This window comes from Rhyacophila brunnea, unplaced genomic scaffold (assembly GCF_057557595.1).
Source record: "Rhyacophila brunnea isolate RB1 unplaced genomic scaffold, BYU_Rbru_1.0 scaffold_6, whole genome shotgun sequence".
Lineage (NCBI taxonomy): Eukaryota > Metazoa > Arthropoda > Insecta > Trichoptera > Rhyacophilidae > Rhyacophila > Rhyacophila brunnea.
In genome coordinates, this window is record NW_028233276.1 from 31,267,334 (window position 1) to 31,294,833 (window position 27,500).

The 27,500-nt window shown below is 36.7% G+C and overlaps 3 protein-coding genes across 6 annotated transcripts in view; 2 read left to right on the forward strand and 1 right to left on the reverse strand.

The window, feature by feature from the left end:
- Nucleotides 1–14,940, forward strand: part of form3 (FH2 domain-containing protein formin 3) — a 103,808-nt gene extending 88,868 nt beyond the window's left edge. For 2 of the 4 annotated variants that reach the window (XM_085957169.1, XM_085957168.1), the window contains exons 10-20: nucleotides 269–395; nucleotides 1,406–1,558; nucleotides 2,283–2,480; nucleotides 3,467–3,589; nucleotides 3,811–3,934; nucleotides 4,769–4,921; nucleotides 10,562–10,693; nucleotides 11,659–11,806; nucleotides 12,395–12,513; nucleotides 12,610–12,780; nucleotides 12,871–14,940. In XM_085957169.1, the coding sequence (XP_085813295.1) occupies nucleotides 269–395; nucleotides 1,406–1,558; nucleotides 2,283–2,480; nucleotides 3,467–3,589; nucleotides 3,811–3,934; nucleotides 4,769–4,921; nucleotides 10,562–10,693; nucleotides 11,659–11,806; nucleotides 12,395–12,513; nucleotides 12,610–12,780; nucleotides 12,871–14,276 (2,854 nt within the window). In that variant the 3' untranslated portion in view covers nucleotides 14,277–14,940. The remainder of the gene's footprint in view (nucleotides 1–268; nucleotides 396–1,405; nucleotides 1,559–2,282; nucleotides 2,481–3,466; nucleotides 3,590–3,810; nucleotides 3,935–4,768; nucleotides 4,922–10,561; nucleotides 10,694–11,658; nucleotides 11,807–12,394; nucleotides 12,514–12,609; nucleotides 12,781–12,870) is intronic. The other 2 variants (XR_015071834.1, XM_085957171.1) reach the window with 2 other exon arrangements.
- Nucleotides 14,941–17,998: 3,058 nt separating this feature from the next.
- On the forward strand, nucleotides 17,999–19,704 carry sstn (stepping stone). Its single transcript, XM_085956877.1, has one exon. The coding sequence runs from the start codon at nucleotides 18,113–18,115 to the stop codon at nucleotides 19,499–19,501; it is 1,389 nt and encodes a 462-aa protein (XP_085813003.1). The 5' UTR covers nucleotides 17,999–18,112; the 3' UTR covers nucleotides 19,502–19,704.
- Nucleotides 19,705–23,639: 3,935 nt separating this feature from the next.
- LOC147065543 (uncharacterized) lies at nucleotides 23,640–27,500 on the reverse strand. The gene is made up of 3 exons (XM_085956878.1): nucleotides 27,226–27,500; nucleotides 25,030–25,128; nucleotides 23,640–23,885 (listed from the first exon to the last, which is right to left on the reverse strand). Exons 1-3 carry the CDS (start codon nucleotides 27,440–27,442, stop codon nucleotides 23,764–23,766), a joined length of 438 nt encoding a protein of 145 aa, XP_085813004.1. The 5' UTR covers nucleotides 27,443–27,500; the 3' UTR covers nucleotides 23,640–23,763.

The window sequence follows — 27,500 nt, forward strand, 5'->3', positions numbered from 1 at the left end:
AGCGTATCTTGCGTTTATATTTGAGAAAATACATAATTCAAATTAATTCCTTAATTTTATACCATCAGTGAGCTTTTGAAATTTCATCGGTTTTTGTGTACCTACCTATTCATCAGTAGTTATGTCGGATTATCTTCTTATTTCCCGTAAATACATCTAACAAGTGTGCTTTCTCCACAGCCTACCTGTTTCCAAAAGTCACCCTTCGCCACTGTTATCTATCTACACTTGAAACTTTAAATAATATTCGATGTATTCATTCTTCCAGCTATAAATTGAGGATCGAAGCCATGCTATTGAAAGAAGAATTCGGAACAAACACCAGTTACTTGGAAAGCTCGATCAATGCCATTCTGGTAGCGGGAGATGACTTAACATCCAGTCAAGCTTTGCAGGTACGCTAAAACATATTACATTGAGTCTATCCATCCATACAATTTTATCTCATAATAATTTTATGCTATCTCCACACGTTCTTTTTTCAAATGTATCCTAAATATTGTAAATTGCATTGGATAGAAATTGCCATTGTAAAGAAACTTGGATAATGTAAGAGTTTTATGAAATCAACCATTTTTACCTACCAATTATGTTTATCATTACTAAATTTCAATATCTATGCTTCCTATTGTTGTTTGTTGTCCGTGGATAGATTCTTGATTATTGTTTATGTTGGCCATCATATTATTACAATCCCACAAATTATTTATCTGTAGAGCGGACAAAAATGGAATTACAATGATGCCATATTGAATACGTCATTCCACTGACAGATTCTGTTCAGTTTCGAGCGGTTTCGAGTTTTGATTAGGACATTTTCGATTATGGCTCCTCCATCAATTCTACAGATAAATTTGTAGCACTATGCAGTCGAACTTTTGTTAATGGCATGTCTCACAATGGCCCAAGTCAGGCAAATGTTGACACTTTTCGATACGTATTGAAACACGGACACTGTATCGATAGAGAGAAAACACTTCACAACGGTGAGCACCCCGTGATTACAATTGTCTGATTTGGGACTTGACCTGGTGAAGCCCATTAAAATTATAGTCGTTGAATTATTTATGGCTGTGTAATAAACAATAGTTATTATAATTAATACGGATGTCTTAAGATGTCTCTCAATCTTTCATAGAAACATTAAAAATATTTCTATTATTGTGTGATGAGGTTTTAAAACTGAAATATGCTCTTATTAGGCTGATATGCTTCAAGTTTTAATTTCAAAAAAGTGACAGCAGAATAAAAACAAATGATATACAAAAACAAAAGAAAAGCAGATTTGAAGAATAGAACAAAAGAGCGTCGCATCCTTCAGAACAGTGTTGTCAACTATAATAATTGTAATTAATTATTTACTTCAATGAATAATTCGAATGTAACATATGTTTTATGATTCTAGGAGGTATTATACATTGCACTAATGGCGGGAAATTTTTTGAATGCCGGCGGTTACGCTGGATGTGCAGCGGGCGTTAAACTGTCTTCTCTACAAAAACTCACCGATATAAGAGCCAATAAGCCAGGAATGAATTTAATGCATTACGTTGCCATTGTGAGTGTGATGAGATGTCATACAATTTTTTTTCAATGTCTTAAGAAATCATTTAGAATAATTTATTATAATGAGATGAACTTTACTGATCCATATTTTTAATCAAAAGTCATGATATTTTATCAAGTCTTATGCTGCTCTGAAAGAAAACCATCATTAATGTCGACTGAGTATACTTGATAGAAATTGAATGTTATCGATATTATAATATAATATATTATATTTTAATTTCGTGTCTGATCCTAATAAGATCATATGGGCCTCCACAGAGTGGAGTTTGTTTTAAAAGATTTAGTTTTTATAAGAAAACTTGCTCAACCTATTAGGTCCATACTCTGACTTATACACAAATTGAAAAACAATATGTGTACTTGTCAGACCCAGGAATCGAACCTGGGACCCACAACGCTATTGGCTAACACTTAGCCGTGCGGCCATCGTGGGGTATTAAATATAATTATTTACTTTACACCTTAGAAAACTGGGCATTTTGTATGCAAATTATTTACAGCTTAACTTTGACAATTTCTTGTTAACTATAAAATCCAAGGAACACAAAAATAATGAAAAGTGCATTACCTCCTGCGTGCGTGTCCTAGTAAGAGAAGATACGATTCTCGAATTTGGAGAAATATGGAGTAAATTTGCATTTCTATCCTATTAAATATGTGATAAAATCCCTTCTATCCAATAGCTCTAACTAAATTTAAACATCTTTTTCCAGCAAGCCGAGAAGAAAAACAAAGACTTGGTCCACTTTGCTGACGACGTGCGAATGCTGGAAGACGCATCGAAAACAACAGCGGAGCAAATCAACAATGAAATCAATGCCCTAGAAACTCGCATCACAAAATTGGAAAAACAAATTGAGTTACCGTCGACAGATAATGATATCAAAAGTCAGATGGATGAGTTCCTCTCTGTGAGTAAAAAAATAATATAATCATTTGATTGTTTGCACCAACGTTGGTCTAGTGTCCACATTTGAAGTCAATAAGTTTAGAAAAATTCAATACTAGGCAGGGTGAGAGGTGGTCCACGAGAAAATAAAAAGAACGGTAAGGGGTCTACGGGGGGAAAAAAATTAGGAACCTTTGGTCTAGCTAGACTCTAGCTGGTTGAACTGTGGGTCACCAGTTTGAGTCTGAGGTCTGTCAAAAAAATTTGATCCGTGAAAGTATATGATCCGGTGCAAGAACGCTAATGGGTTGTGTGAATGCCTAAAACTGTTCTTCGTAAAATAAACGGTCTCTTAAGGCTATACTTCAACTGGGGCACGGTCTAAAAGGATTGTGACTACGCGACGTGAAGATTGTGCAAAGGACGCGTGCAGAACAAACATAATTTGTCATAAAAATTCAACATACGTCCATTTAATTTTATGTTTATTGTTCTATTAGTAATAATAATAATATATTCATTGACATGTTTTCTTTTTCAAGTAACGTTTTTTAGTCATCTTTATATGATTTAAGAATTAATTCCTCCGACGCCATCACAAAACAAATTGACGTGTTCACAGCTTGACTATCGCTCTCCGATTGGCAGCGAGTCCGAAATTTCGTCGCACCTATAGTTGAACATTATTTGCCGTTTCACTGAAGTACCATCTTAATATATTATAATCTCTGCTCTATGTATGCAATTTTATCATTGCAAAAGTCATTGCTGCAATAAATGCGAAAGTATACGATTCAGATGGTTGTCTATAGTTAACTCTGAATCTGAGTAAAATTTTGGCAGATTAGAAATCATTTTAGAATAATGATTTTTGTCAAAAGTGATTTTAATTTAATTGTGACGTCATCTAATATAAATTTAACACACCTTTCAAACTACCCTAGTATTTTATTACAAATTACTTGATTCACATAGGGACATACTTTATTCTTTATTCCCAATTTTCAGATGGCCACAAAAGAAGTATCAGCGCTCAAAAAGGACATGGAAGAAGTAGAGACAATGCGAGTGTCGCTGGCGGATTTCTTCTGTGAAGACCCCGCATCATTCAAACTTGATGAATGTTTTAAGGTTGGTGCCAAGTGTTCACATCCACATCAAATTCAATTATAAACTTATTGTCAGGTATTTTTGAAGATTTACTTACTTAGGTACTTTATAATAATATATAGTGTTTTATGGTGTCCAGATAATTGTGATAGCCAAGTCCTGTAAATTAAACGAAACCGACTCATTTATTTATGTAACTTAAAACTTAAATTCATAAAATATACCTATTGCAAAATTTTCAGGTGCTGCTTGGTTTCTGTGTCCGCTTTCGACAGGCGGCGGGAGAAAACACACGTCGCCGGACTCAGGAACAGCAAGCTGTTGCACGCCGCACGCAACGTGAAGATCAGATTCGCCGCAGACAAGGTTAAGATACCTTCTATAGGCTAATACTGTCATTTTACATTTCATCACCATGTTCGATTCTAAAAGGATCATATTATGTAACAGATTTTTGTTTTGACGATGAATATAATATGTTAGCCCCCTGCGCAAAATATTACGTCCAAACAACATGTGAATTTTGCCAGACCTGGGGTTCAAACTTGGGATCCACGACATTATAAGCCGACACGTTACTGCTCAATCATCTTGGGCTGTTACTATTATATATGTTAACCATAATATAATTACTTATTGTAATTTTATAGCTTATGATACTCTACGGGGAAATCAGCAAACTATTAATCATGAATTTGTCCCAACGAGGTGGAGTGGTAGGTGATTGATAATAGGGTATTTCATATACGGTTGAGATCCCCCGTAGGTATTTATTTTTATATACAAACTCTTAACATTTGATAATACACATTTATATGGTTATGGAATTTATTTTGACTTATTGAAAGGGGCTGGAGATTACAACATCTTCCCTAGACCCAAAAATAAGCTTATAAAAATGCATAAGCAGTTGCATTAGCCGCTTTTACTAAAAGGAGGAAATTTTAAAAAACAGTCAAACTGGCTCTGCTTTTATCAATTTATCATTTATCGGTTCACATTTCTTACCGATGTATTAGTACTATAAATACTAACACTTTGGAGTCTTGTTTTATGTAATTATTATAGGAGGAATTAAGTAGGTATTCGATAGAGATCAGTTGTATTGTATAGAAATTATAATGGTCTGAAAATATCTGGTCTGTTCAGGAGGTTATTAAAAGAAATTAAATTTAACATGTGTTTATGTGTGCGTCACAGGAAGCAATGCTGGCACTCCATGCTCAGACTCAGAAGGCGGACTGGTGGACTCTCTTCTACTGGACATCCGGGCGGGATTCCCGCAGGCCAGGCGACCCTCTCGCCGACTGGATCCTGAAAATCTTCCCAGCGTAACTATCGATGCGTCTCCAGGTATGTAATAATCAATTTTACCCAGATCAGCTTGTCATTTTTCATTTTATTGTAATAATACATACCTACTAAAGACTTTAACATGCCGTTTCTTTGTTGAATGTTTAATAAAATGTATCGTCGTATTAATACATATTATTATTTTATATTTGAGTTCATTGTATTTTGCCGTAACTGAACTAACTATCATTAAGATTAGAGTCTCATTCTCACACATACCAGCTAATATAATCACTAAGCTGACCACTTTGATCACAATTTTACCAGTCTCTATCCCGTGGTCAGCAGGCAATTGCATGATATCCATAAGTTGACAGAAAGAAAATATTAACAATAATTTGATTTATACCAATCTACAGGCGGCCCTCGACTTTCGCATGTAACTGGTTCCTGAAAAAGTGTTTAAATATTGAATGTTCGAAACTAGAGGGAAGTAAAAAAAAAAAATCACAAGGTGTATTTACTTTAAAATATTTATTTATCAACGGGTATAACAAATTTAATGAGGGGTATTAGCAATCAGGTGTATTCTTTATAAACTTGTCAAGAGATAGTTGAATACCACTCTTTAACATATTTGAGAAGGTGACAGGGAGCGGAGGAGAGAGGAGCGACTGCATGGAAGCGCACAGTTTTCACATTATCAACAAAAATCTAAATTTTAAGAAATGTAGGAAATAGCGAATTGTGCAAAAGTAAAACGTTCAAAAGTCGAGGGCCGCCTGTATACCTGTTCGGTTCCATATCAAAATGCATAGTGCAGTCAGTGTGGGACAAACCAATAAAATCATTTAAATACCGTTTTAATATCAAGAATACCTAATATAATAGTTATGTTGCTTTTATTTTTTAACAAAACATAACATCCCATTTTTAGATATCTATCCTCAGGATACTTTTCAACATACTGAGGTATCTCGAATCATATCTCATAAAATGATAATTGTTAGCGCATTTTATTAACCAGCTTTTTATTGTAAATAACAACATTTTACAAATTTCAGTACAGACATCCTTTGCTAATCTTTTAAGTCACTGTGTAAATTGAACTTATCATAAGAATAACATTTTGTATTCAACCCGAATACAGTTTAAACCGTTGGCATTGTTTAGTAACGGATGACTGTGTAATATTATGTTTTCCTTAATATATTATAGCAAATAACCAAATTGACTAACTATTAACTATTAACTTTATAGGTGATAACATGTTAAAGATCTCATCTACTAACAAATGGCCAATGACAATGACTTGTGGAATGGAACAGCGATGCCGAGATCATTTAATTTATGTATGGCTTTCTTTATCATTGTTATTAATATAATTTAACATAATAATAATTATAGGTATCAGTGGCGAAGGCTCCATAGTAGGCAATTATTTGAAGCCTACCTTCTAAGAACAATAGACAGAAAGTATGTATTTAAATGTAAATACTTAAATAAAAATATATGCGGGAACCAAATGAATATATCGTCAGTATAATAATTAATATTTAAAAAAATATAAATAACAGACATCTATCTTCAGAATAATGTAGAATAAATAATAAGTGACAAAACAGCGCCTTTAGCGAAGTATATTGAAATATCGATTCACTCGAGATGAATTCTCCGAGCTTATTGTATGGCATCGGGGTTGTCTGGTTTTATTCATACGAATCTCTAAGCTGAAAAGGCAAAGCTTATATATTTAGTGTCGAGGACTGTCGCTTTAGCGCTTTATTAAAATAACACTTAATAATGCGATAATTAAAAAAAATAATTTCTATTTGTTCAATCACGTCATATAAAGATAGAATATTTTTAAAAATAATTAATAATTTTATCTCGTGATTATTATTTATTATTTAATTCAGTCATAGGCTAATATATAAGTATATTATTTTTTTGTTTAGTTGTTTGTCATATTGGGCTGTTGATACTGCTATATTTACCGATGATATATTTATTTTAGGCGTATGTTACGAGTAGGTATAGGAAAATACATAATTTATAGTCATTGCTCAAATCTATATCGTCAGTGAGCTATTAAAATTTTATCGATTTAGTGTGACGTTCACATTAGTGTGCCGATTCATCAGTAGTAATATCGTATTATTGTCTTATTTCCCGTGTGTATACCTTACAAGTGTGCTCCTTTTCTTCGATCTCCATAACCTACCTCTTTCCAAAAGTCACCCTTCGCCACTGATAGGTATGTGAGTGTATTATTATACTATCTTCGTTTCAGTTACGTATTACGAGATATTATGAAGTGCTTGTTCTGTTTTGACTATCTATATAAATAGACTTACCATAATATTTATTTCTCAAGCCGAGACAATTTCGAGAGTTTGCTCGAAACGGAAAGTGAGCACCTTCTATATGACTTTAGAAAGAGGAAAGTAGCTTCAAGTATATTATGATTCAAAACAACTAAGTAATGAAGTGGTTAAGGCTATACTTCAGTTGAGGCATGGCCTATGCGCGTATTGTGCAAATGACGTGTGCCGAACGAAATTTTGTCATAAAAATTCAACATGCATCCATTTAATGTTATGTAGTAATAATAATAATAAGTATTAATAGTAATAATAATAGTATATTCATTGACATGTTTTCTTTTTCAAGTCCATACGTAAAGTTTTTTAGTCATTTTTACACGATTTAAGAATATATTCCTCCGACGCCATGACAAAACAAATTGACGTGCTCACACCTCGACTGTCGGTCTCCAATTGGCGACGAGTGCGAAATTTCATCGCACCTACTGTTGAAAATTTTTTGCCGTTTCACTTATGTATGCTCTTAACAAAAAACTAGAATAACTGTTTTATGTAGTAATAATTATTCTTAACAGAAACATAACTTCATATTAAAAAGTTGCAGTAGACTCCCGATTATCCGGGCTAGTAGTGGGGAGAGGCGGCGCGGGTAAGCGAAAAACACAGATAATCCGAACTATGCTTAAAATACTACATAATGTTATAGATTTCTAAAGCAAACAATTATTTTAACATGTTTAATACTCATTATTTATTAAGAAAATCTGTGATTTTGGTTTGTTTGCAGGCATCTTTTAATGATTTTCTAATATCAGTTCGAATTTTCCTAAAAGCTATTATATCATTATATTCGAATTCCCACTGATCGATGTACTAGTGTCGACAGATGTCAGTGCCATGTTGTGTTGTTCATTATTTGAAAACCTGACCACTTCTCAAAATTCTCGAAATTCTAACCACTTCTCAATATTTTATATATCAAAATTTTCAAAGACCCTTCCATGCTCCTTTCTGGTTGTAATAAGCAGCAAGTTTCATGTTTACAAAAGTGAGCAATTTTTTTAAAAATTAAATTCATGCACGGATAATCGGGAGTTTACTGTATTAATATTTATCACTGGCGTGAACTTTCTTTACAAAATACTGTATTATTTCACTTACTTTTATAGTCACAAAATTTTTTCAAAAAGGGATACCTTGATATAGCTGACCACGATATAATGGACAAAATATCCGGTCAAATGTGAAAATAGTTAAAAAGATCCTGTTAATGCTATACATGTTTAAATCCAAGTGTCACCGCTTGTAAACAGCGTTCTTCGCATGATAATCACGTCTTATCTCTCGCACTCGAATTCAAATCGTAATGCTGTCCTGCTCGTAGACTGAACATAGCACTGACGTTTGCAACACTGACCGCTAATTCACACAGCTTCACAGCAGTTTATTTTGTTTACTCGATGTGAATGGATGCATTTATTACTCCATTCGATTAGTTTACAATGGTTAGAAGTAGATGAAGGTGATAGCGGGTATCACATCATGACTGAAAGTGAAATAACAGATGAAGTTATGATCTTGGAAAATGAGGATGTAAGTGAAGATGGCGAGGAAGAAGAAACAGTGCGCCCGAAAATAACGTTATCAGTGATAAGATCGCATCTCGACTATTCGTTAGATAATGAAATTCAACTATATTACACGCATTTTCGTAATTTTAGAGAGTTGGTTATAAAAAATCCGTGGACTTCAAAAGTGCAAACAAAATTTGATTCTTTTTTCAAAGCAGGATTACCGAAAATAAATGCATCAACATCGAACATTAACATCACTCCACAACAGGTGCATAACTGACTTAAAGTCAAAGTACGAGGGTGGGTCAATAAGTCCTTAGAAAAGCCGACAGGTGGCGCGACTAGTACTGTAAGCGGTTTGTTTTCATGCAGCGGCACTACCGATTCAGTATGCTGCGAAGTTTCAATCAGATTGGTCGGGTTGTTGTGTGTTTCTCGTACATTTAAAAAAAAAATTGCTTGTTTACAAAAATGGAGAAAATTGAGTTTAGAGCTGTTATTAAACATTTTAATATAAAAGGGTTAACAGCAAAGGAAATAAAAAATGAGTTGGATTTAGTTCACGGCACATCTGCTCCTTCACTTGCAACTATTTATAACTGGTTAAATGAATTTAAACGTGGTCGTACATCAACAAAGGATGAACCACGCTCAGGACGTCCTGTAGAGGTGACTACACCAGAAATGATCAATAAAATCCACGATATGGTGTTAAGTGACCGAAGATTAAAGTTGAGTGAGATGATTGAGGTTACAGGGATCTCAAAAGGTAGCGTCATTTCTATTTTACATGACAAATTGGGCATGAAAAATATTTCTGCAAGATGGGTGCCGCGTTTGCTCACAGTCGACAATAAACGCAATAGGGTGGTGGCCTCTAAAGCCCTGTTGTCGCTCATGCAACGCAATCCGGATGATTTTTTTCGTCGCTTTGTGACTGTAGATGAAACATGGATACACCACTATACTCCCGAGACGAAAGAACAGTCAATGCAGTGGATTGCGAAGGCAAACCATGTCCAAAGAAGGCGAAAACCGTGAAATCAGCTGGTAAGGTTATGGCTACTGTATTTTGGGATGCGCGTGAAATTATTTTCGTTGACTATTTGGAAAAAGGAAAAACAATAACAGGGGATTATTATGCATCTTTATTGGACCAGCTAAAAAACAAAATTGAAGAAAAACGGCCTCATTTAAACAGGAAAAAAATCCTCTTTCATCAGGACAATGCCCGTGTTCACACATGTTTACGATCAATGGCTAAAATTGAAGAATTGAAGTTCGAATTGGTCGACCACCCACCGTATTCGCCAGATTTAGCCCCCAGTGACTTTTTCCTTTTCCCAAACTTAAAAAAATGGCTAAGTGGACAACGTTTTTTTTCAAATGAAGAAGTCATCGATCGGACAAATGCTTATTTTGAGGACCTTCCGAAAACTTATTTTTCTGACGGTTTAAAAAAAATTAAGAAACGTCTAACCAAGTGTATTGAGCTCCAAGGAGATTATGTTGAGAAATAAAAAAAATAAATAAAAAAAAACTGTTTTAATGCTTTTTTCTAAGGAATTATTGACCCACCCTCGTAATTGCCATTTTCCGAGGTTGCACTTTTTAATACCGCAACCATATTTTCAAATCGGGATGTATGGTAAGCCTAAATTGTATCAAGATAGTCAAAATATATATAATAAAACGTAGGAATCCATTTAACCTGTAGTATAAAGTGCGTTTTAATTTAATTTCCATGATGTAAAAACATTCAAATAAGTATATAAAGTTAATATTATAATATTCTGCAGATATAACACCGACTGGGAGCCTCCGCAGACGCCGCGGCCGCTTACCTTCAGAAGAAGACGAAGGAGGTCTCCTGCGCTTCTTAAGAACGTCTGGTGACACGCAAAGAGAACGCAAATCGTGGGGCAGTCTAGGTTAGTGCTTTATTTCATTTAGAAATAAAAAATGATCTTTCAATAATGCTACAATATTATATTGTGGAGGTTTGTGGAGGCCCATATGATCCTATTAGGATCGGACATGATCGAAAGAAGAAATTATATTGTATTTCAATCCATATGCCAAATGCAGATTTGTAAAAATTAAACATATTTTTACTGCTATCCTACTGATAAATATGATTACCATTAAAATGATGACTTATATAAGAGTTAATGTTAAAATTTTCCAACAAATATGACCACACTTGCTTTTTTATCAGTACATTTACACATGTTTTTCATTACAGAATACAAAAAAAATATCCTCAGTTACCTATATAAAATATTTTTACACAAATGTTTATCTTGGTCTCAACTAGGCATGCCTATCTAATAGCGCCTGTATACGTGCATGGATGTACTGGCACCAATATGTCCAAATCCAACTATCGCGATAATAACTGTTCACACATAAAAGTGCTGACTGTCTTGCAAATCTCATGCTTCAAGTGTAAGAGAGACTCATTATTGTCATTTTATGGTACTATGGTTGCTAAAAATTGTAAACGTCAAAATGCTTTACATATAGTAGTACTATTTATTTACATACAGTTAGTAGTATATTATTTATCTATTAGTAGTATTTACATACTTTACTATAGTTCTACTGCGCAAGCGCAGATATCGCACAAATTCCAACTTTTGCGTGAAAATTCGGAAGCTTCTGAAATTTTTTGATCCATGCATGCAGTCTTGCAACTTGTCAGCAGTAAATCCATGCACGTGTAAATAGGGTATAGGGACAAGTATGAATTTTTTTCCTCTTACTTAGTCACTTACCTCCCTCCAAAAGTCACTCTTCACCACTGTATCATGGTCTGTAATAGGTCTAAAAATAGTTTAGAATAAGGTTTACATTACGCTATAACGTATCTGTACTATTACATTATTTTGTTTAGATCGGTCATGGGCAAGACAAGGAGGGCCGGTTAGAGCTAGGTTGGAAATAACAAGTGGTGCTCGAGAGCGACCACCATCTCCCAGAAATATCCCTCAACCATCGCCCCAACCTGCTGACGCCCCTCAGGAGGAAGGACCCAAGCCAAAGTAAATACACGATTTATTTATTAATTAAACTGATATTTTCTTGAATACAGGTAGAGATAAATAAATAAGTAATGACAAGCAAATTCATAGATGACCATATTAATGGTAGATGTTAACCCGTTCATTATTAGTCCTTCCGTGTAATACTGAATGATAATTCAATCTGTATACATAAAAAAATAAAAATCAAATGTATAATAAATAAGAAAATAAAATAGGAGAGGCCACTGTTGTGAAAGAGAAGAGAACCATGTATTAATATAATTATATACCCTCTCGTTCTATTACATCCATCCGAAATTGGAAGAAGGTTATCCAAATTTTCGATATCAGTTATAGTCGACCATTCCAAAAATGAGTTTATAGCCCGAAACCGTTGTCAACATAAATAACTCATATATTATTTTAGAATTAACAGAAAAAGTTTGTTTCAAAAACAAAAACATTTTATCATTTAGGTTTTTATCTATTTTTGACTTGAGTTAGATTTTTTTATTAGTGAGGGCCATGAACCCTGAATGGTTGACTCTAATTATTATGTTGTTTGTATGCTCAGAAATTGTTGGTTAATTGTAATGATTGTTTTAGGGAATGGAGACAGAAAATAGAGTCATGGCTGCGAGCTAATCATCAAGACCAGCAGACAGATGAGCTACGATCCCGCGCCAGACGACTTCAAGTCAATCGAAGATCTTTTGAGGATTCAGGTTACTTTCTACATTTATAACTATTTGTTAGTGAACATTTTATTATTATCTGAAATCCGGAAATCTAATTTAAGAATGTAAAAAAAATATTTGCAGAAAGTGAACGGAGTGGAACTTTGGATACCTTGCCGGAAGGAAAGACGCCAGAGAATCAAGAGGAGAATGAAACCAGCCAGAATCGACAGAAGAACGGAAGAGACAGGCGCGACTGGAAACCCTCCGCTGTCTTAGACAAGGATGTTGTCAGCGCCATGGAAGCTATAGAAGGTTCGTTCATCATTTTTTGGCTTGCAATTATCTCTATTCCAAAGATAGGTATCTATTTCATATTGTAATAAACAAATTGAATATTTTCAGATGTGCAACCGAAAAATGGCAACATGCCGTCGCAGCAGAAAGCAGAGGAGAGCGCGGAGGATATGCGCCGCATAAGACGACAGAGGTCTAGACAGACCATCGAGACCCCCGACGCCGCGCCGCTCGGATCCATTCTGGAGGAGGATAAATCCAAGCTCACTCCTCTCGCCCGGAGGAGTGCCGCTCCGGAAAAGGACAAAATTGAAATCGATTCAGACAACATCGAGACGCCGCCCGTCACCAGACGGGTATTTTCTCCACCTAGCGAAGTCAGGGAGCCATGCAAGAGGTTTCAGCCATCCCTGGTGGTCACTGGGAGGGCTGAGGATGAGAGGGAATCACGAAATGCGCGCAATGCCGAGATTCTGGGCGACGGCCAATTCGACCGTCACTCCGCCGCACGTCGCACCAGACGCTTCCGCAGACCCGCCGACCACAACTCCCTGAGTGAAGACTCTCCGGGGTGTGCCGGCCCCGAGGAGAGCGAGCCGGTGGAGGCCGTCGCTGAGACGAGAATGATGCGGCCGACTGTACTGGACGTAAGCGTTTCGCGACCTGTCGTGGGCGTCCGCAAAGCAGAACCAACAGACGTGGATGACAGAGACGGTCGGCTCAAGAAATGGCAGCGGAGACTTCCGAGTCGGGAAGGGGGAGAAGCCACCCGAGGGGAGGTCGTCGCCGCTCCTGCAGGCAAAACAGGAGATCGAACACGACACCGCACGTCCATCAACAGGGAAGATGTGCAGAAGGCGATCAGAGAGCTCAAGTCGCCGGCTGAAGGGTCAGTTCGCCACGCGACCTTCGGTGTGCGCGCCGGTCATGGAGAGAATCCAGAGCGGCGCCCGGAGAACGAACTGAAAGATGAAGGATTTGAAGAGACGCAGAGCCTCAACTCGGAAAGTGCCTCTCAGGGCGCCTCCTCCGGTTGCAACGAGCCCCCAGAGCGTGAAGCCCCCGTCCGGGTGGCCGGAGGTCGTGTCGTCACAGCTGCATCACCGAGGCCACCCACGCGTGACGTCAAAGCGCCGGACAGGCGGCCACTCGGCCTTCGCAAAGCGGACTCACAGTCAAGTGTGGGCAGCCTCCGTAGCCGCGGGTCCCTCAGGAGCTCTCGCAGCTCGCTGAACTCTTCAGCGTCCGTGGCCACAGTGAGAAGGGGACCACCGCCTCGGCCGCGACCCGCTCCCCCCGCACAGCGCCCTCCGGTGGCAGCATCTCGCAGCAGTTCCAGCGGCAGTTCAGTAGCGCATCGGGTAGCACGGCCGGCCGCCGCGACACTCGTTCGCGCGGATTCAGGCGGCTCCTCGGTTTCTCCACGCCCACCGTCCGGTTTCATGCGGCCAACCCAAGCTAGCCGCACCAAAGTGCAGCGGAGCAACTCTCGCCCTTCGGCGCCTGTCAAGTGACCGCAGACCGGGGCGCCGGAAGGCATGCAAAGCCTTCTCTAAAATTCGGGTCGAGCTCGACGCATCAGGGGAAGCCACATTCTCGAAATATGCACGTATTCTGTATATGACGTTGACGAGAGACTCTTTTCGAAAGGATAGATTTAGGATCCCCCATTGGCGGCCGTCTCTTGACGTCTCTAGAGATTGTGGCTTCCTCTTCGAATCCGATTCGCCGATCGAGTCGTTCGACGCTCAACATTTATCATCCAAATATAGTTAATAGTACGAAAGAAAATAGTATGTTTGAAAGATTCAATTGTAATAATCTGTCTATCATTAACTCCACTGACAAAACTAACGATGAAATAGATTGTTATGCAAGTGTCGCGACCGCACTCTATCCGACTATCATTTTTTTCTGCTTCACAGAATCGGTGAAACGAGCTAAATGGACTTCTTTGGAATTCAAACACATAAGTTTACTGTCAATAAAAACAAAGTCGGTAGTTACCGTGTTTACCTACGTTTCCGTCTACAATTCTACAGAAAAATGTAAAAACTATTCGAACAGATATAATTTTATTCATTTATCATCCAAAAAAAATTATTAAACAATTTATTAACGTATTTATTAACTAAAATACTAATTACCTACTTATCTAATAAAACTTCAAAAAGTTAATGGTATTTTTTATTTGCTACCCATCTCCCATCCTATTTACTTTCAGACATTATCAGAATGTGACCTTTTGCAAAAGATACTCAATTTTTTGTTATAATCCATAGGTAAAATTTATAATCCATAGTTAAGGGGGAGAGGCACGCCAGCAGAGAACCTAGCGGAAAAATTCGAAGCTTTCAATTTGAGTTTTTTTTTGATAAATTACAATTTCAACTGTATTAATTAATTAATATGTATTTCAAAACATTAAAAAGATTTTAATTTTTTTTTTAATTTAAAGATAAACTTAGAATTGTAAAAAAATGTAATCGAGCTTCAATATTGGGACCATACCTAAAATAAAATTTGATATAAATAAAAAGGATTTCAAGTTATATACATTTGTATTTTTATAAAAATCGATGTTTTTTAAAATAAATATAAAAAATAATAAAACGATGAATTAGTCAAAAATCTAAGCAACGAAAAATTGAATACTTAATAAACTAAATTTTAATAATAAATATGACCCTAAAATCAATGTAATAATAAGATGTGACCCTGCAACGAATTCACATTTTTTTACAATTGTAAGTTTATCTTTAAATTAAAAATCTTTTTAATGTTTTCAGATACATATTTATTAATTAAGTTATTACAGTTGAAATTGTAAATTATCAAAAAAAATCTCAAATTGCAAGCTTTCGTATTTTTCTGCTAGGTTAGTTTTACATAATAAAATGTTGAAAATAAATTTTAAAATACATAGGTACCTACTCTTTATGAATAATAATTTTGTTTCATATACCTACATGGGAATAAACCAGTATTTCCCAAGGCTGGAGCTATCTAGGGGGGCAGTAGTAGTCTCAGAGTCAATTGAGTTAGCAAAACCCTGCGAAATAGATCAATTCGATGACATCATTGTTAAAACTCATGGAAACATTTCAGTTGAGAACTTTCAGTCACATCAAATCAGAAAACAAAATATTCAACAGTTCTATGAACCCGACAAGAAATCTGATACTTGATAATATGTGGACGATCAGAATTGTAATATTATCACTATTTTCAAATACTGTATTACATCAAAATAAAAACATGATATTTTTTGTAGAATAAAAAAATCCTCTACAGAATTCTATGAAAAATCTACTCCAAAATGAGTATCAGAATTAGCTTGCCTACGCTTTTATTTGCGGCTTATATACCTTTAACGTCTCGTAATAAAAAATAGTAATACAACATTCGAATACATTTCACCGTTGGCTTTCAATACAAAATGTTCAAGAGAGATAGATATTCCTGTAAGACAGTAAGTTGTACTGTTGCCGATGATTCTGAATGGCATTCAACTTTTAACTTTTAAAATATGTTAAAGTTATCGATTCTTGGTGATCACCATCAGCCGCGTGACAACTTGGAATGTTTCCTGGATTTATCCAACAACTCTCTTTGCTCGTCCCTATAAGTGGCCATTTTGCATTTCTGATGTTTAAGGCTATAATTTATTGTAGGTAGGTACCTACGTTAGAATATTTTTTTGTTAAATTTAATTTTATAGAATTATTGTTATTCAAATTATAACCAGAGGGCAAAATAATATGAGAATGTTTAAAGGAGATCTATCAATGAAATGTAAATACGTCGATACTTACTAGAAAAGACTCATTTAGGTAGTACTTTACAAATTATTTTTCTATTAGGTACCTACCTACCTTCCTACTTATTATAGATTTATTTTATTTCCACGATGGCCGAGAAGCTACGTGTCAGGCATATAATGTCGTGGGTCCCGGCTCTGACAAAAATTAACATGTTGTTTTCAATGTGTGCTTGAACCTAATAGGTTGAGCAAGAGACAAACATCCGTTTCTCGTAAAACAAAGATCTGTTAAGGAACAGAGGAACGAAGAGTCGTGAGGCGGTCCAAATCTGCATTGGATTATTGTAGAGCAAATTAAAATATATATGTATATATTTCAAGCAAACCACATTGAACAGATGCAGAACTGAACTTATAAAAAATCTTATTGAGAACATTGTTCGCAAAATAATAATTATTATAATAAGGCAGCGCTTTTTCGAAATTTGACAAAAGTATCTCAAGGGTTCTGTCAAAAAGATTGAGAATCACTGATTCAACCTGTGTCCAACCTCTTTAGCAGAAAATTAGGTGCTTTTTACTGGTTCCCGTCATCGTAATCTGTCAGTCGCCATTTTGAATACTATCTATCTTTCTGTCATCGAATTATAGTACGCGGTCCAAGCCATTATAGTATTTCGGCAAAAATTATAGTACGTGTAGAGAAAATGAAAGTTTTTGTTTGTCATAAACATAACGGAGAATTCGAGAAATTCCGATGTCCTACTTAATTATAACACCTCTTACGACCGAAAAATGCTAACACCGGCCGCCGTCATTAACTGTCACATTAGTTTTTTCAAAACCATGTCCATTGACTAAAATCGCACACTGAGATCTTATTTATGCTATTTTTTATAGTACTTATTCCACTTTAATTAATATATTAGGACCGGTTTCGTCCGCCTCAGTGGGACATTTTCAACGTTGAAAATGTCCCACTGAGGCGGACGAAACCGGTCCTAATATATTAATTAAAGTGGAATAAGTACTATAAAAAAATAGCATTTTTTTAATTGTGGTATTTTTGACGTACTATACTTTTTTAATAGTACGCGGACGAAAATGTAACTTTTCGAATAGTACGCGAATCAAAATGTACTATAATTATAGTTCGGTTGGCAACACTGCGCTCACTGACAGATGACAGCGGCCGGTGGCGGAGACCAGTAAAAAGACCCGAAAATTATATAAGGCGTTGTAATTCTCGAGACTGATATACCATCTATATTATTATCGTTTTAATAATACTAACTTGGACAAAAAAAAAGCAAGCTTCGGAAGAAAAGCAGTTATTTTAAAAACTGGGGAAAATTATTGTTAGCAGCCTAGCATCCCTGCCACCATAGACATACTAGCTCATAGATAATAATCTCAACGGCAACTTTAATATCTATGACGGCAACATTATATTGTTGACACCCATAATGGGTGTCTGATGAATGTCAATTTTGTATAGCTTTTGATTTTGTTTATTATAGTTTTGTTTCGTTTCTATGGACGTTTATTTTACGTTATTTCAAACGATCCGATTCTAAAACGTCCACCATGGGGACCAGCGCGGCGGGAAGTGACCTCCATTCGGACAGACTGGCAAAACTGCAGGCCCGAAAACGGGAGCTGGAGATTCTTCTCGCGGCCAAGAATGAGGACCTCTACAGGCTCTGCGTCCAAGAGGTGCGTCTGACGGGAGTCATGCCCCCGGAGGTTCCGGCGGACGCTCCCGCCGAGACTCCCGTCGCAGAATCCGAGCCCGACCGCCGCCGCGGCACCGTCGACGACGGCAGCCCCGGGACGCCGCGACCGTCGCCTCGCCGCCCCTCGGAGTCGAGCGGGGACGCCGGCTCGCCCTCGAGGAGGCGACGGTCCCACCGCCTATCGACCCAATCCGTCCCGGGAATCCCCGCCGTCCGGAGCGATCCCTCAGGGCGGCCCAGAAAAACCGAGGGCGCGTCGGCCGACCGTGTCCCACCCGCGCCTGACGTAAGGGGAATTCCATCCTCGTGGTCGTATCCTGCGCCGCCGCCGCGACGGCCCCCGGGTGAGTCCCTCCCCGGGGCACCCTCCCGCCACCGCACTGTCACCGTAGAGCGTTTCGACGGATTCTATCACTCGTCCGGTCCGGAGGCGTCGCGGTTCTCGCGGTCGCGCGAAACCCACTTTAGCTCGTCACACCCAGATGTCACTCTCCGCGGCGGACGACCCATGCCAAGCACCAGCGAGCCTGATCCTGCGCCACTACTTTTTCAATTCGCATCCCGGCTTAAAGCCCAGAGCCAGCACTTGGCGGTGGGCCCGAGGCCGACGCACCGCTCGGATCCCTCGCGCAGAAACACCCTGCAGCGCGCACAAACCTATCACCTCACCTCCCGTTCCGATGCCGTTTCGCTTGCCGGCGACGCCTCCACAGGGGTGGCCCGCTACACCCTCGAATCTGATCCGCGGCGGCTGCCGCCGGTGCCTCAACCAGCACGCGCCCCCGTTGCTCTCTCTTTTCCGCTTCCGACCGATGACCGCCTCGAAGACGCCTACGATCAGAAGGCCAAAGAGAAAGAGTGGTACGAGTCGTCGCTGGACTCTCCGTCGGCGCCTGACCCGTCATCGCCCCGACGGACCGGCAGCCTCCGCCGTCCCCCTCCGCGCCCTCCGTCTCCTGAGGCCCCCGCCCGCCCGCTGCGCCGCGATGTGGCCTACGAATCTCCCCAGAATTGTACCGTCGTCGAATCGGGGAAGTGGATTCCCTACCGGGAGGAGACCAAGCCTTTCGAGATGTCAGATTTTTACAAATATTCAGTTAAGTTTCGTCAGAATGGTGTTCCCGAACCCAAGCCCAAGATGGCATCTCCTCCAGGAAACGCGGGTGGCGGCTTTCATCCAGGGGAAGAATTGCACGCGCGTTCCGTCAGAGACGCCCGCCACCAAGCCCATCAGCTCTGACCGCCTCCGATTATCACGCATGCAATTGTTTTAATGAAATTCCCCCGTGATTCCCATAGATGGATCTTACAACTTTTATTTTAATTAGGTTTATCTCATCCAACATTTTAAAACTTTTTGTGAATCAATGAGAATATTTTAAAAATAATTATAAACATGTATTTCACATTGTATTGCCAGGAGAGAGAGAGAGAGAGAGAGAGAGCGAGCTATGGGTTGCGAATAACAATGGAATTGATATATTATAGTTAACCAGTGCTTTGTGCAGATGCAGGAGAGGCTAATATGCTTGTTGGCATGGTTGTTATTGCTGAGATCGCGTCTGTTATATCGCCTTGTTTCTCATTGGCCACTCCCTCTCTCTCTCTTTTTCCTTCTGAAATTATTAAATGCAGTTTCAGTATGTTACGGCAATCTTCCGATAAATTGTCTGTTACTTTTAACACTTAATGTGATTTAAACTACACTATTGATAGACAAATAGAAATTCATAGTGACGGAATACCGAGTTAAAAACTTCCACTGGTATTCATTATTATACAACTGACAAATGTATGACAATACTTATTATTTTGATACCTATATAAGAAATAGCACGATGTCTATTAGCTGGTCTCATTGACAGAAAACTTGTTAAGAATTACATAATTTTGCAATATATTTATGACTAAATAAATCTCTATATACATTTGCAATTCCTTGCACATACTTTTCTTTGAACTATGTATAAACTAGATGTATATTAAGACTTTTCCAGTCCAACTTTGAAATCCCGCCTTGAATGAAAGTGCTTTTTGCAATTTTATTGCCTTTTATGAAAATAATCCTTTTATTGTCAGCCATAGACTTAATTCTTTATTTATTATTGTAACTTTAGTACAAAATTTATTATTATTGCCAAAAGATTTTGGTGTTTGTAACGTTTCTATTTTTTACATTTTTTATATTATAAGATAATATGACAAAATACTAAATAAATATAATATTATCGTATTGATATTTATAATAATATATTTAATATGCCAGCAGATGCCTTCACATTGTGACATTATTAGATAGATACATTTAGGGCTTCTGTAGTGCCCTAGGGATACACCGTATCTCTATCTTATTAAAACATGTATTTATTTAATGTGTATTTTGTTAAAATATTTAATTTTCTCCATGAATAATAATTTTCTTTGACAATTATTCGAATATGTAATGATTTTAAAGCTAAAGAAACAGCTTTAATATACATAATAATATGTCTTTGTTAATAAAACACAATATACCCACCTTCCTTTTCTATAAAAAATCATTGCATTTAGGTAAATAAGTATACACATTCCTAAAGGTGTAAAATTCCAAAACCGGATTTTTTTTTAATTTTGTGTATTGGCAGATAATATTTCACATGCAACCGCATGCTAAGCTGTTATTGATGATAAAATTAAGATTGTCATGAACACTTTGTTTCACAATCAAATTAATTGCATGTAAATTTAATACATTTTATTAATTAAATTAAATATTGTTCACCATATAAATATAAATCATGTACTATGGATCCAGCCATAAATAACTTTGTCATGATATTATAATCAACAAAATGAAACAACATATTTCGACTTTCTGCCTTGTTCATTTCACATATAATATAACATGAGATAAAAGGGAGAGATGAAACTGTTCTATCGTAATTAATTTTTTGTGTATTCCTAAGGTTATCATCGGCAGCTACACATTAGACAATATTCTATAGTAAAAAAATATTCAACTCCTAAGGTCAAAGAAATATCTCAATGTTTTGCAATTTTGAGTTACATATTGTACTAGACATAAAATAACATCACGTTAAGTGACAAAGAGACTCAACGGATAAAAAATGGTTCAATCTCCTGACTATGTGTCTCTTGCTAATGTCAGTGGAATGTAAATTTACTGGTGTTTGGTGTTTCCTGTAAAGTAGAGAAAATTAGATGTTTCTTTGACCTTGAGGGGGCTGTATTACTTCTAACCAAATGTCACAAATTGCCTTAGATATATATCTATATTTTTTACTGAATCCAGAGCATGGACCTAATAGATTGAGCAAGTTGCTAACATCCACCTCTCCATAAAAAAATATATGTTAAGAAACCTCGGATTGTAGAGCCAATTAAAAAGAAATATGACACATTACATATAATAATATAAGCATGTCATTATTAGAAAATTACATGCATGTCTATTACTATACTTACAATAGTAGTGAATTTTTGAGAGATAAACTCTTGAATAAAAAAAAAAGTAACTTATAACTTTGTATTAATACTATTGACAGAAGGTTACTTGATGGAATTTAAATTCTAATGTATTTAAGTTTTGTACTATTCCATTTGAGTCATTTTTTGCGACCCGGGTTTCGCCTTTCGGCATCTTCAGGCATTTTGTACACTCAATGTGAGTGTTAGTGAGTGTACACAGTGCCTGAAGATGCCGAAAGGCGAAACTCAGGTCGCAAAAAATTACTGAAATGGAATAGTACAGAACTTAAATCCGTTAGAATATAACTTTGTAATCCTGAAGCAATGAGTTGTGTCTTTGATAAATTTATGTTGTCAGGTCTTTCGTATGGTGAATCAAACTGCAGTACTCTCTCAGTAACCCGCCACCCCAAAACCAGACAAGTGTCCAATTAGTGAAAGCGGTGGATTATAGTGCATACATACAAAAAAAGGTAAAAATTAAAACAGATATTTGTAAAAATAGTTTTTTTTAGAAATTTATACTAGCAAATTACGGTTTTATTTATAATCAAAATCAAGTATTTACTAAATTATAGACTAGGTTTATTAAATAAATATTAAACAGTAAATCACTTGACACAACCAGTTGTTCAGTGAGGCAGATATTCTTAAATGGCTTAGGATTCCTGGCTTTCCCTATGATCAAAAGCTTCATTTTGTGTCGCGGTTGCATTGGAGCATGGCATAATAATTATTGTGATGCGGTCATTTGGGTACTTTCCTCCATGGTACATTACTTTCTTCGCGATGAACATACGTTTTATGAAGGAGAAGTTTCCAAAATAAACCCGTCTCATCTGCGTTGTATACTAATACTTGTACGTTGCGGACTACTGAATTTGACAATTGAATACCGGCGAATTATAGAGCTTGATTTTGTGCTTTCAACTAGTAAAAATAGCGGCGGATTATAGTAGTTGTCGGATAATCGAGCGGCGGATTACTGAGAGTGTACTGTATTAAAATAATGTTAGTGTTAAATAATTTTATAACATTTACCATGCAATTTCTAAATTAAAATTTTTAGTTTGGACCTATCTTAAATTTATCAAACAAAATTATTACGGTCTTTGTTTTGTATCAGATTTATATCATTTTCCATTGGAGGATGCAGGTAAAAATAGTGTATTGTTAAAAATTCCTATGGAGCCAAGCTGCAGTGCCTAGGTAGTGCGTAATTATTGACACATAGAAAATGAGTGTCAAATTCGTCCTGTTGTTTCAAAAATATTTATGACTAAAAATATAAAATGCAATAAATATGTATACTGTTTGATTTGCAGCAATTATAATATGTGTATGTGAGAGGTAATAACATGGTATGTACAAATATGGTGAAATCGAGTAATTACTATGGTACAATTTCATTTTCTGTGAATATATGTAACATGGTAAATAACCGCAAATCATGTTTAATAACAAAGAAAAATCTGGGGGTAAACAAACGTACGTCCATTTTGAATATTATAAACAAGTAAAAACTAAAAAAATATTTTAAAACTAGAACGAATACAAAACAAAAAAATATATTTTAGAAAACGAATGTACCTACTTTGAACCAGATGTGTGTGAAATCACTAATTTGTTTCTTCTGTAAAGTCTAAAGCGCCGGCTAGACGGCAGCGACTTGCCTGCGCGGTATAGTTTGTGCAAAAGCGCTTTTCGGTTTGCATGAGCTACAGTTTTCCCATCCATACACACGGGCTTCCCGATACAAATCGGTTTGCGCAGGTAAGCTTGTGGTAAAGCATGAGCGTCTAGCCGGCGCTTTAATATGAACTTACCATGGTTTACATCTCATATACAGATATTGTCTTGTAATATTAGATATATTATATAAGTGATTAGGGTAATGAAACTATTTTTATATGACATTTTAATACATTTATATTTGTTATGAATAAAAAATAAATTTGATTCTTTAGAAAGTGTACATTATTAATAAATTACGACTGTTGGTTTGACTTGTTTGCGGGCGGTAGGGCTGAGTCACTAGTAGTGGTACTTAGGCCTCGGAAAGAACTTGGGGTTGATGCGTTGTCGGCCCTTGGAGTAGTGCAGTGCCGATCTCTTACCGGGGTTGAAGCCACCATTTAAATAGTCGTCATCTTGCCCTATTAGTTGAACGACAATAAAATCATTAACAATGTGTCTTAATTATTTAGTTTATAATTGATATCAATAAAGTATAACACTGACAATGTTAATTTATAGCTGAATTATAATAGTTGTACGAGATGAAATGAGCATCTTTTTATTGTCAAAATCTAAGAAAAATGACATGCTTACATATTCTACAAGTTAGTGATAATATGTAATCTACAAACTTATTCCCAAAGGTTGCCAAAGGCATCAGAAAAAAATGTTTAATGATTTGATAAATCAAAATGACACAAGCAGATGCTGATGTGTGGTCAGCTAATAAAAATGTGCATATTGTTCTAATTTCAAATACAAATGATGGGAAAAAACATTAAAACTAATCACTTACTACACTATTGAAACAGAAAAACCTATTAATTATTAATTGTTGACCTCAAAATCTATGATGGGAGGACTTTTTACACGACTTTACAAAACTTTGTTAAAAGAAACTCATTTTCATAGTAATCGAGACTATATTCTGCAGGGGTTATCAATACATCTATAATGTATCGCAATACCATGGATGTTCAATAATTTTGCAATGAAACGAGACATAGTGGGAGGTGTGCCGAGCGGGAGAAAGCAATGCAATAGCAACCGTAAAAATGATTACAATTTACTTCCTAATTTCTGCTCATGGAAAGAAATCCCATATTCATGGGTAAATGGTTCCACTATACAACCTACATGTATACTGATAGTACCTGCCACCGGAACTTTCTTATATGTGGGGTGTTTCTTGCTTACCTTTCATAAAATGTTGAAAAACTAAGTTAAAATCCTTAAATGAATGACATAAAATGAGGAATTCTCGCCTTATTAGCTGCAGATCGAAATAAATATATACAACACTTTGACTAATAATAAATTAGGATGATTATGTTACTGCAAACAAAGTGAACCATGGGTTTACCAAATCTATAAAATGTATCACCAGTTCTTCTCAGACAGTATAATATGGACCCTCTAATCAAAACTGTAATGATAATTGGTTGTATTGAATCCAGACTCAATGGTATAATTAAAAACAACTTGTACATTCGGCAGCAGCAGGAAATAAAAGTCAATAGTAAAGGTTGTTTTTTTTCATTAATGAGATTCAAAAATACACACCTGAGCCGGGAATTTGCCCGTTGATGCATCCTTCATCCCACATGTTGGCACAGCGTTTACCAGGGTTGAAATCTCCATTCAAATAGTCATCGTCTTGGCCTGCATCAAATTACAACTGTTATCTTTTTTTTCAAATATACCTACTATTCAGAGACTACACAATATTATTATATATAAATCATCTCCGATCCTAAGAAAATCATAAATTGTCCTCCACAGAGTGGAGGTTGTATTTAAAGATTTTTGTTTTTTACAACAAATGGATGTTAGCTACTTGCTCAACTTATTAGGTCCATACTCTGAGTACAAACACACATTGAAAAACAATATGTGAATTTGCCTGACCCACAACATTACAAGCCTGGCGCATAACCGCTCAGCCATTGTGAGCATTATTATATTAGATATAGACAGATATGATAAATAAAGCTAGTATTGAGATGGCATATACTCGCTACATACATGAAAACTTTGTCATGTATGTCCAATGACATATTAAATGGACAACTCACTTCATACCGGCGCGCACGAGAAATTGTGCATGAAAGTCATTCACAGATGTATAGGTAGATGTCACGTGACCATATGACGTTCCGTTTCCATTATGCCATACAAGCTTCGAGAATTTATAGTAATATAACCTTTATTGTAATGGCGTATTAGTGTCATGACTCATTGCGTTAGAAACAGATTCTCGGTTACTTACGACTTCTCGGAGATTAGACGCAAGTGAGCCCAGCGCATCACAGGCGACTGTCCAATGGTTTCTGTCATTCAATTGCATTGAATAAACTTTCATCAATATCTTAAAATGGCATTTTATAAATAATAAAACACATGAAAAGTGATATCCCATCTTTCTTGGAGTGTTTAGTAGATTTTTTTTACAATTTTTAACTAGGCACATTGGCATTTTGTAACACAATAATAACGGTGGAGTAGAAACCTGACAGTCATAAATTTTGTATGGGCAGACCCAGCGGTGTCGCCAGACCGCTTGCAAGCAGAATGTTCATTTGAGCGTAGGATACCGATATTAAAATATGAATTTCGCCATCCAACAGACCCGACACAAAGTGAGTGTCATTTTATTTTCTAGATGCTTCGTCCATATTAATGTCATTGTGTATGTCATATAATTTTACTGATAGGGCACAGGCCCTACACCTATACAGTACTAAAATAAAATTAGGTTTACCAATTTATTTTTCAATTCACAAATTTTATTACTAGGTATGTGGTATATTTAACTCGATTGAACTATGTGCAGCAATCAATGTCTCTGTGTGCGCTCTTAAAGTTTGTATGCATTTACAGACCTGGATATACTATAGAGCTAAAGATACAACCCACGGTGACCGTGCGGCTTAAGCGTCGTGGGTCCCAGGTTCGAATCCTGGGTCTGACAAGTACACATATTGTTTTTCAATTTGTGAATGAGTCAGAGTATGGACCTAGGTTGAGCCAGTGGCTGACATCCACTTCTCGTAAAAACAAAATCTGTTAATACAAACCCCCACTCTGTGGAAGCCCATATGATTTTATTAGGATCGGATATGGTGGGAAAAAAAAGAAACAATAACCAGGGGTCTGGAGCTTTCTAAGTGTTAAAATCATTTGCAGAGTTTACCCCATAAATTCAAAATAATTTATAAATAATTCATTGACCAATATCAAAGAGTTTACTCGCTTTAATATCAATAGACTGGAGTATTAAAAACAAAGCTTTTGATGAAAAATCAAAAATATCTTAACAAAAAAGCAAGGGCAAAATGAATATTTTTTGGGCCCTCAATATGTATTATGTATCCCAGAACCCATTTATCTGTAAATTCAGCCAAATGCAGGAAACGATGAACAAACATATTTTATAATTTTTGACATTGTCCCATATTATTATTCACTCAAAGAGAAAGTACTAGTAGACGAAAGTTTTTCTTCAATATCTTTAGGACTGCAATGGAGGAAAAATAATCTACTGCAGTCCTACAAACTTATCTAAAGAACGGTCAAAAATGGAACTACGAACTACCATATGGACGCCATTTTGAAAATGTCATTCGAATGTCAGATTCTGTCCAGTTGCGAGTATTGATTGGGTAGTTTTCGACAGAGGCTCCCCCATCCATTCTTTAGATAAGTTTGTAGGTCTGTACATGGTCTGTTAATATTAACATAATAAAAAGCACTGCTTACCAGCTCCAGGTACCTGCCCATTGATGCAACCTTCGTCCCACATGTTCGCACACCGCTTGCCGGGTCCGAATTGGCCATTGACATAGTCATCGTCACTTCCTGACCCGACCAGTTGACCGTTGATGCATCCATCATCCCAGAGATTTGCGCAACGCTTAAAGCAGTCGGCAGACTGCCAAATGCAAATAGTGACAAAAATAATACAAATTGTCTTCATTTTAGGGCTATCTCTCCCTAGATTCAACTAAATCTGTCAGAGTTCAACTGACTACTGT

Bases quoted from the DNA above. Each gene is read 5' to 3' on its own strand.
- sstn (XM_085956877.1), top strand. From the start codon at position 18,113: ATGGGGACCAGCGCGGCGGGAAGTGACCTCCATTCGGACAGACTGGCA.
- LOC147065543 (XM_085956878.1), bottom strand. From the start codon at position 27,442: ATGAAGACAATTTGTATTATTTTTGTCACTATTTGCATTTGGCAGTCT. The intron at 25,129-27,225 runs GTAAGCAGTGCT...AATTTGATGCAG, and splicing joins TGGGCAGGTACCTGGAGCTG to GCCAAGACGATGACTATTTG. The intron at 23,886-25,029 runs GTGTGTATTTTT...TTCAACTAATAG, and splicing joins CGGGCAAATTCCCGGCTCAG to GGCAAGATGACGACTATTTA.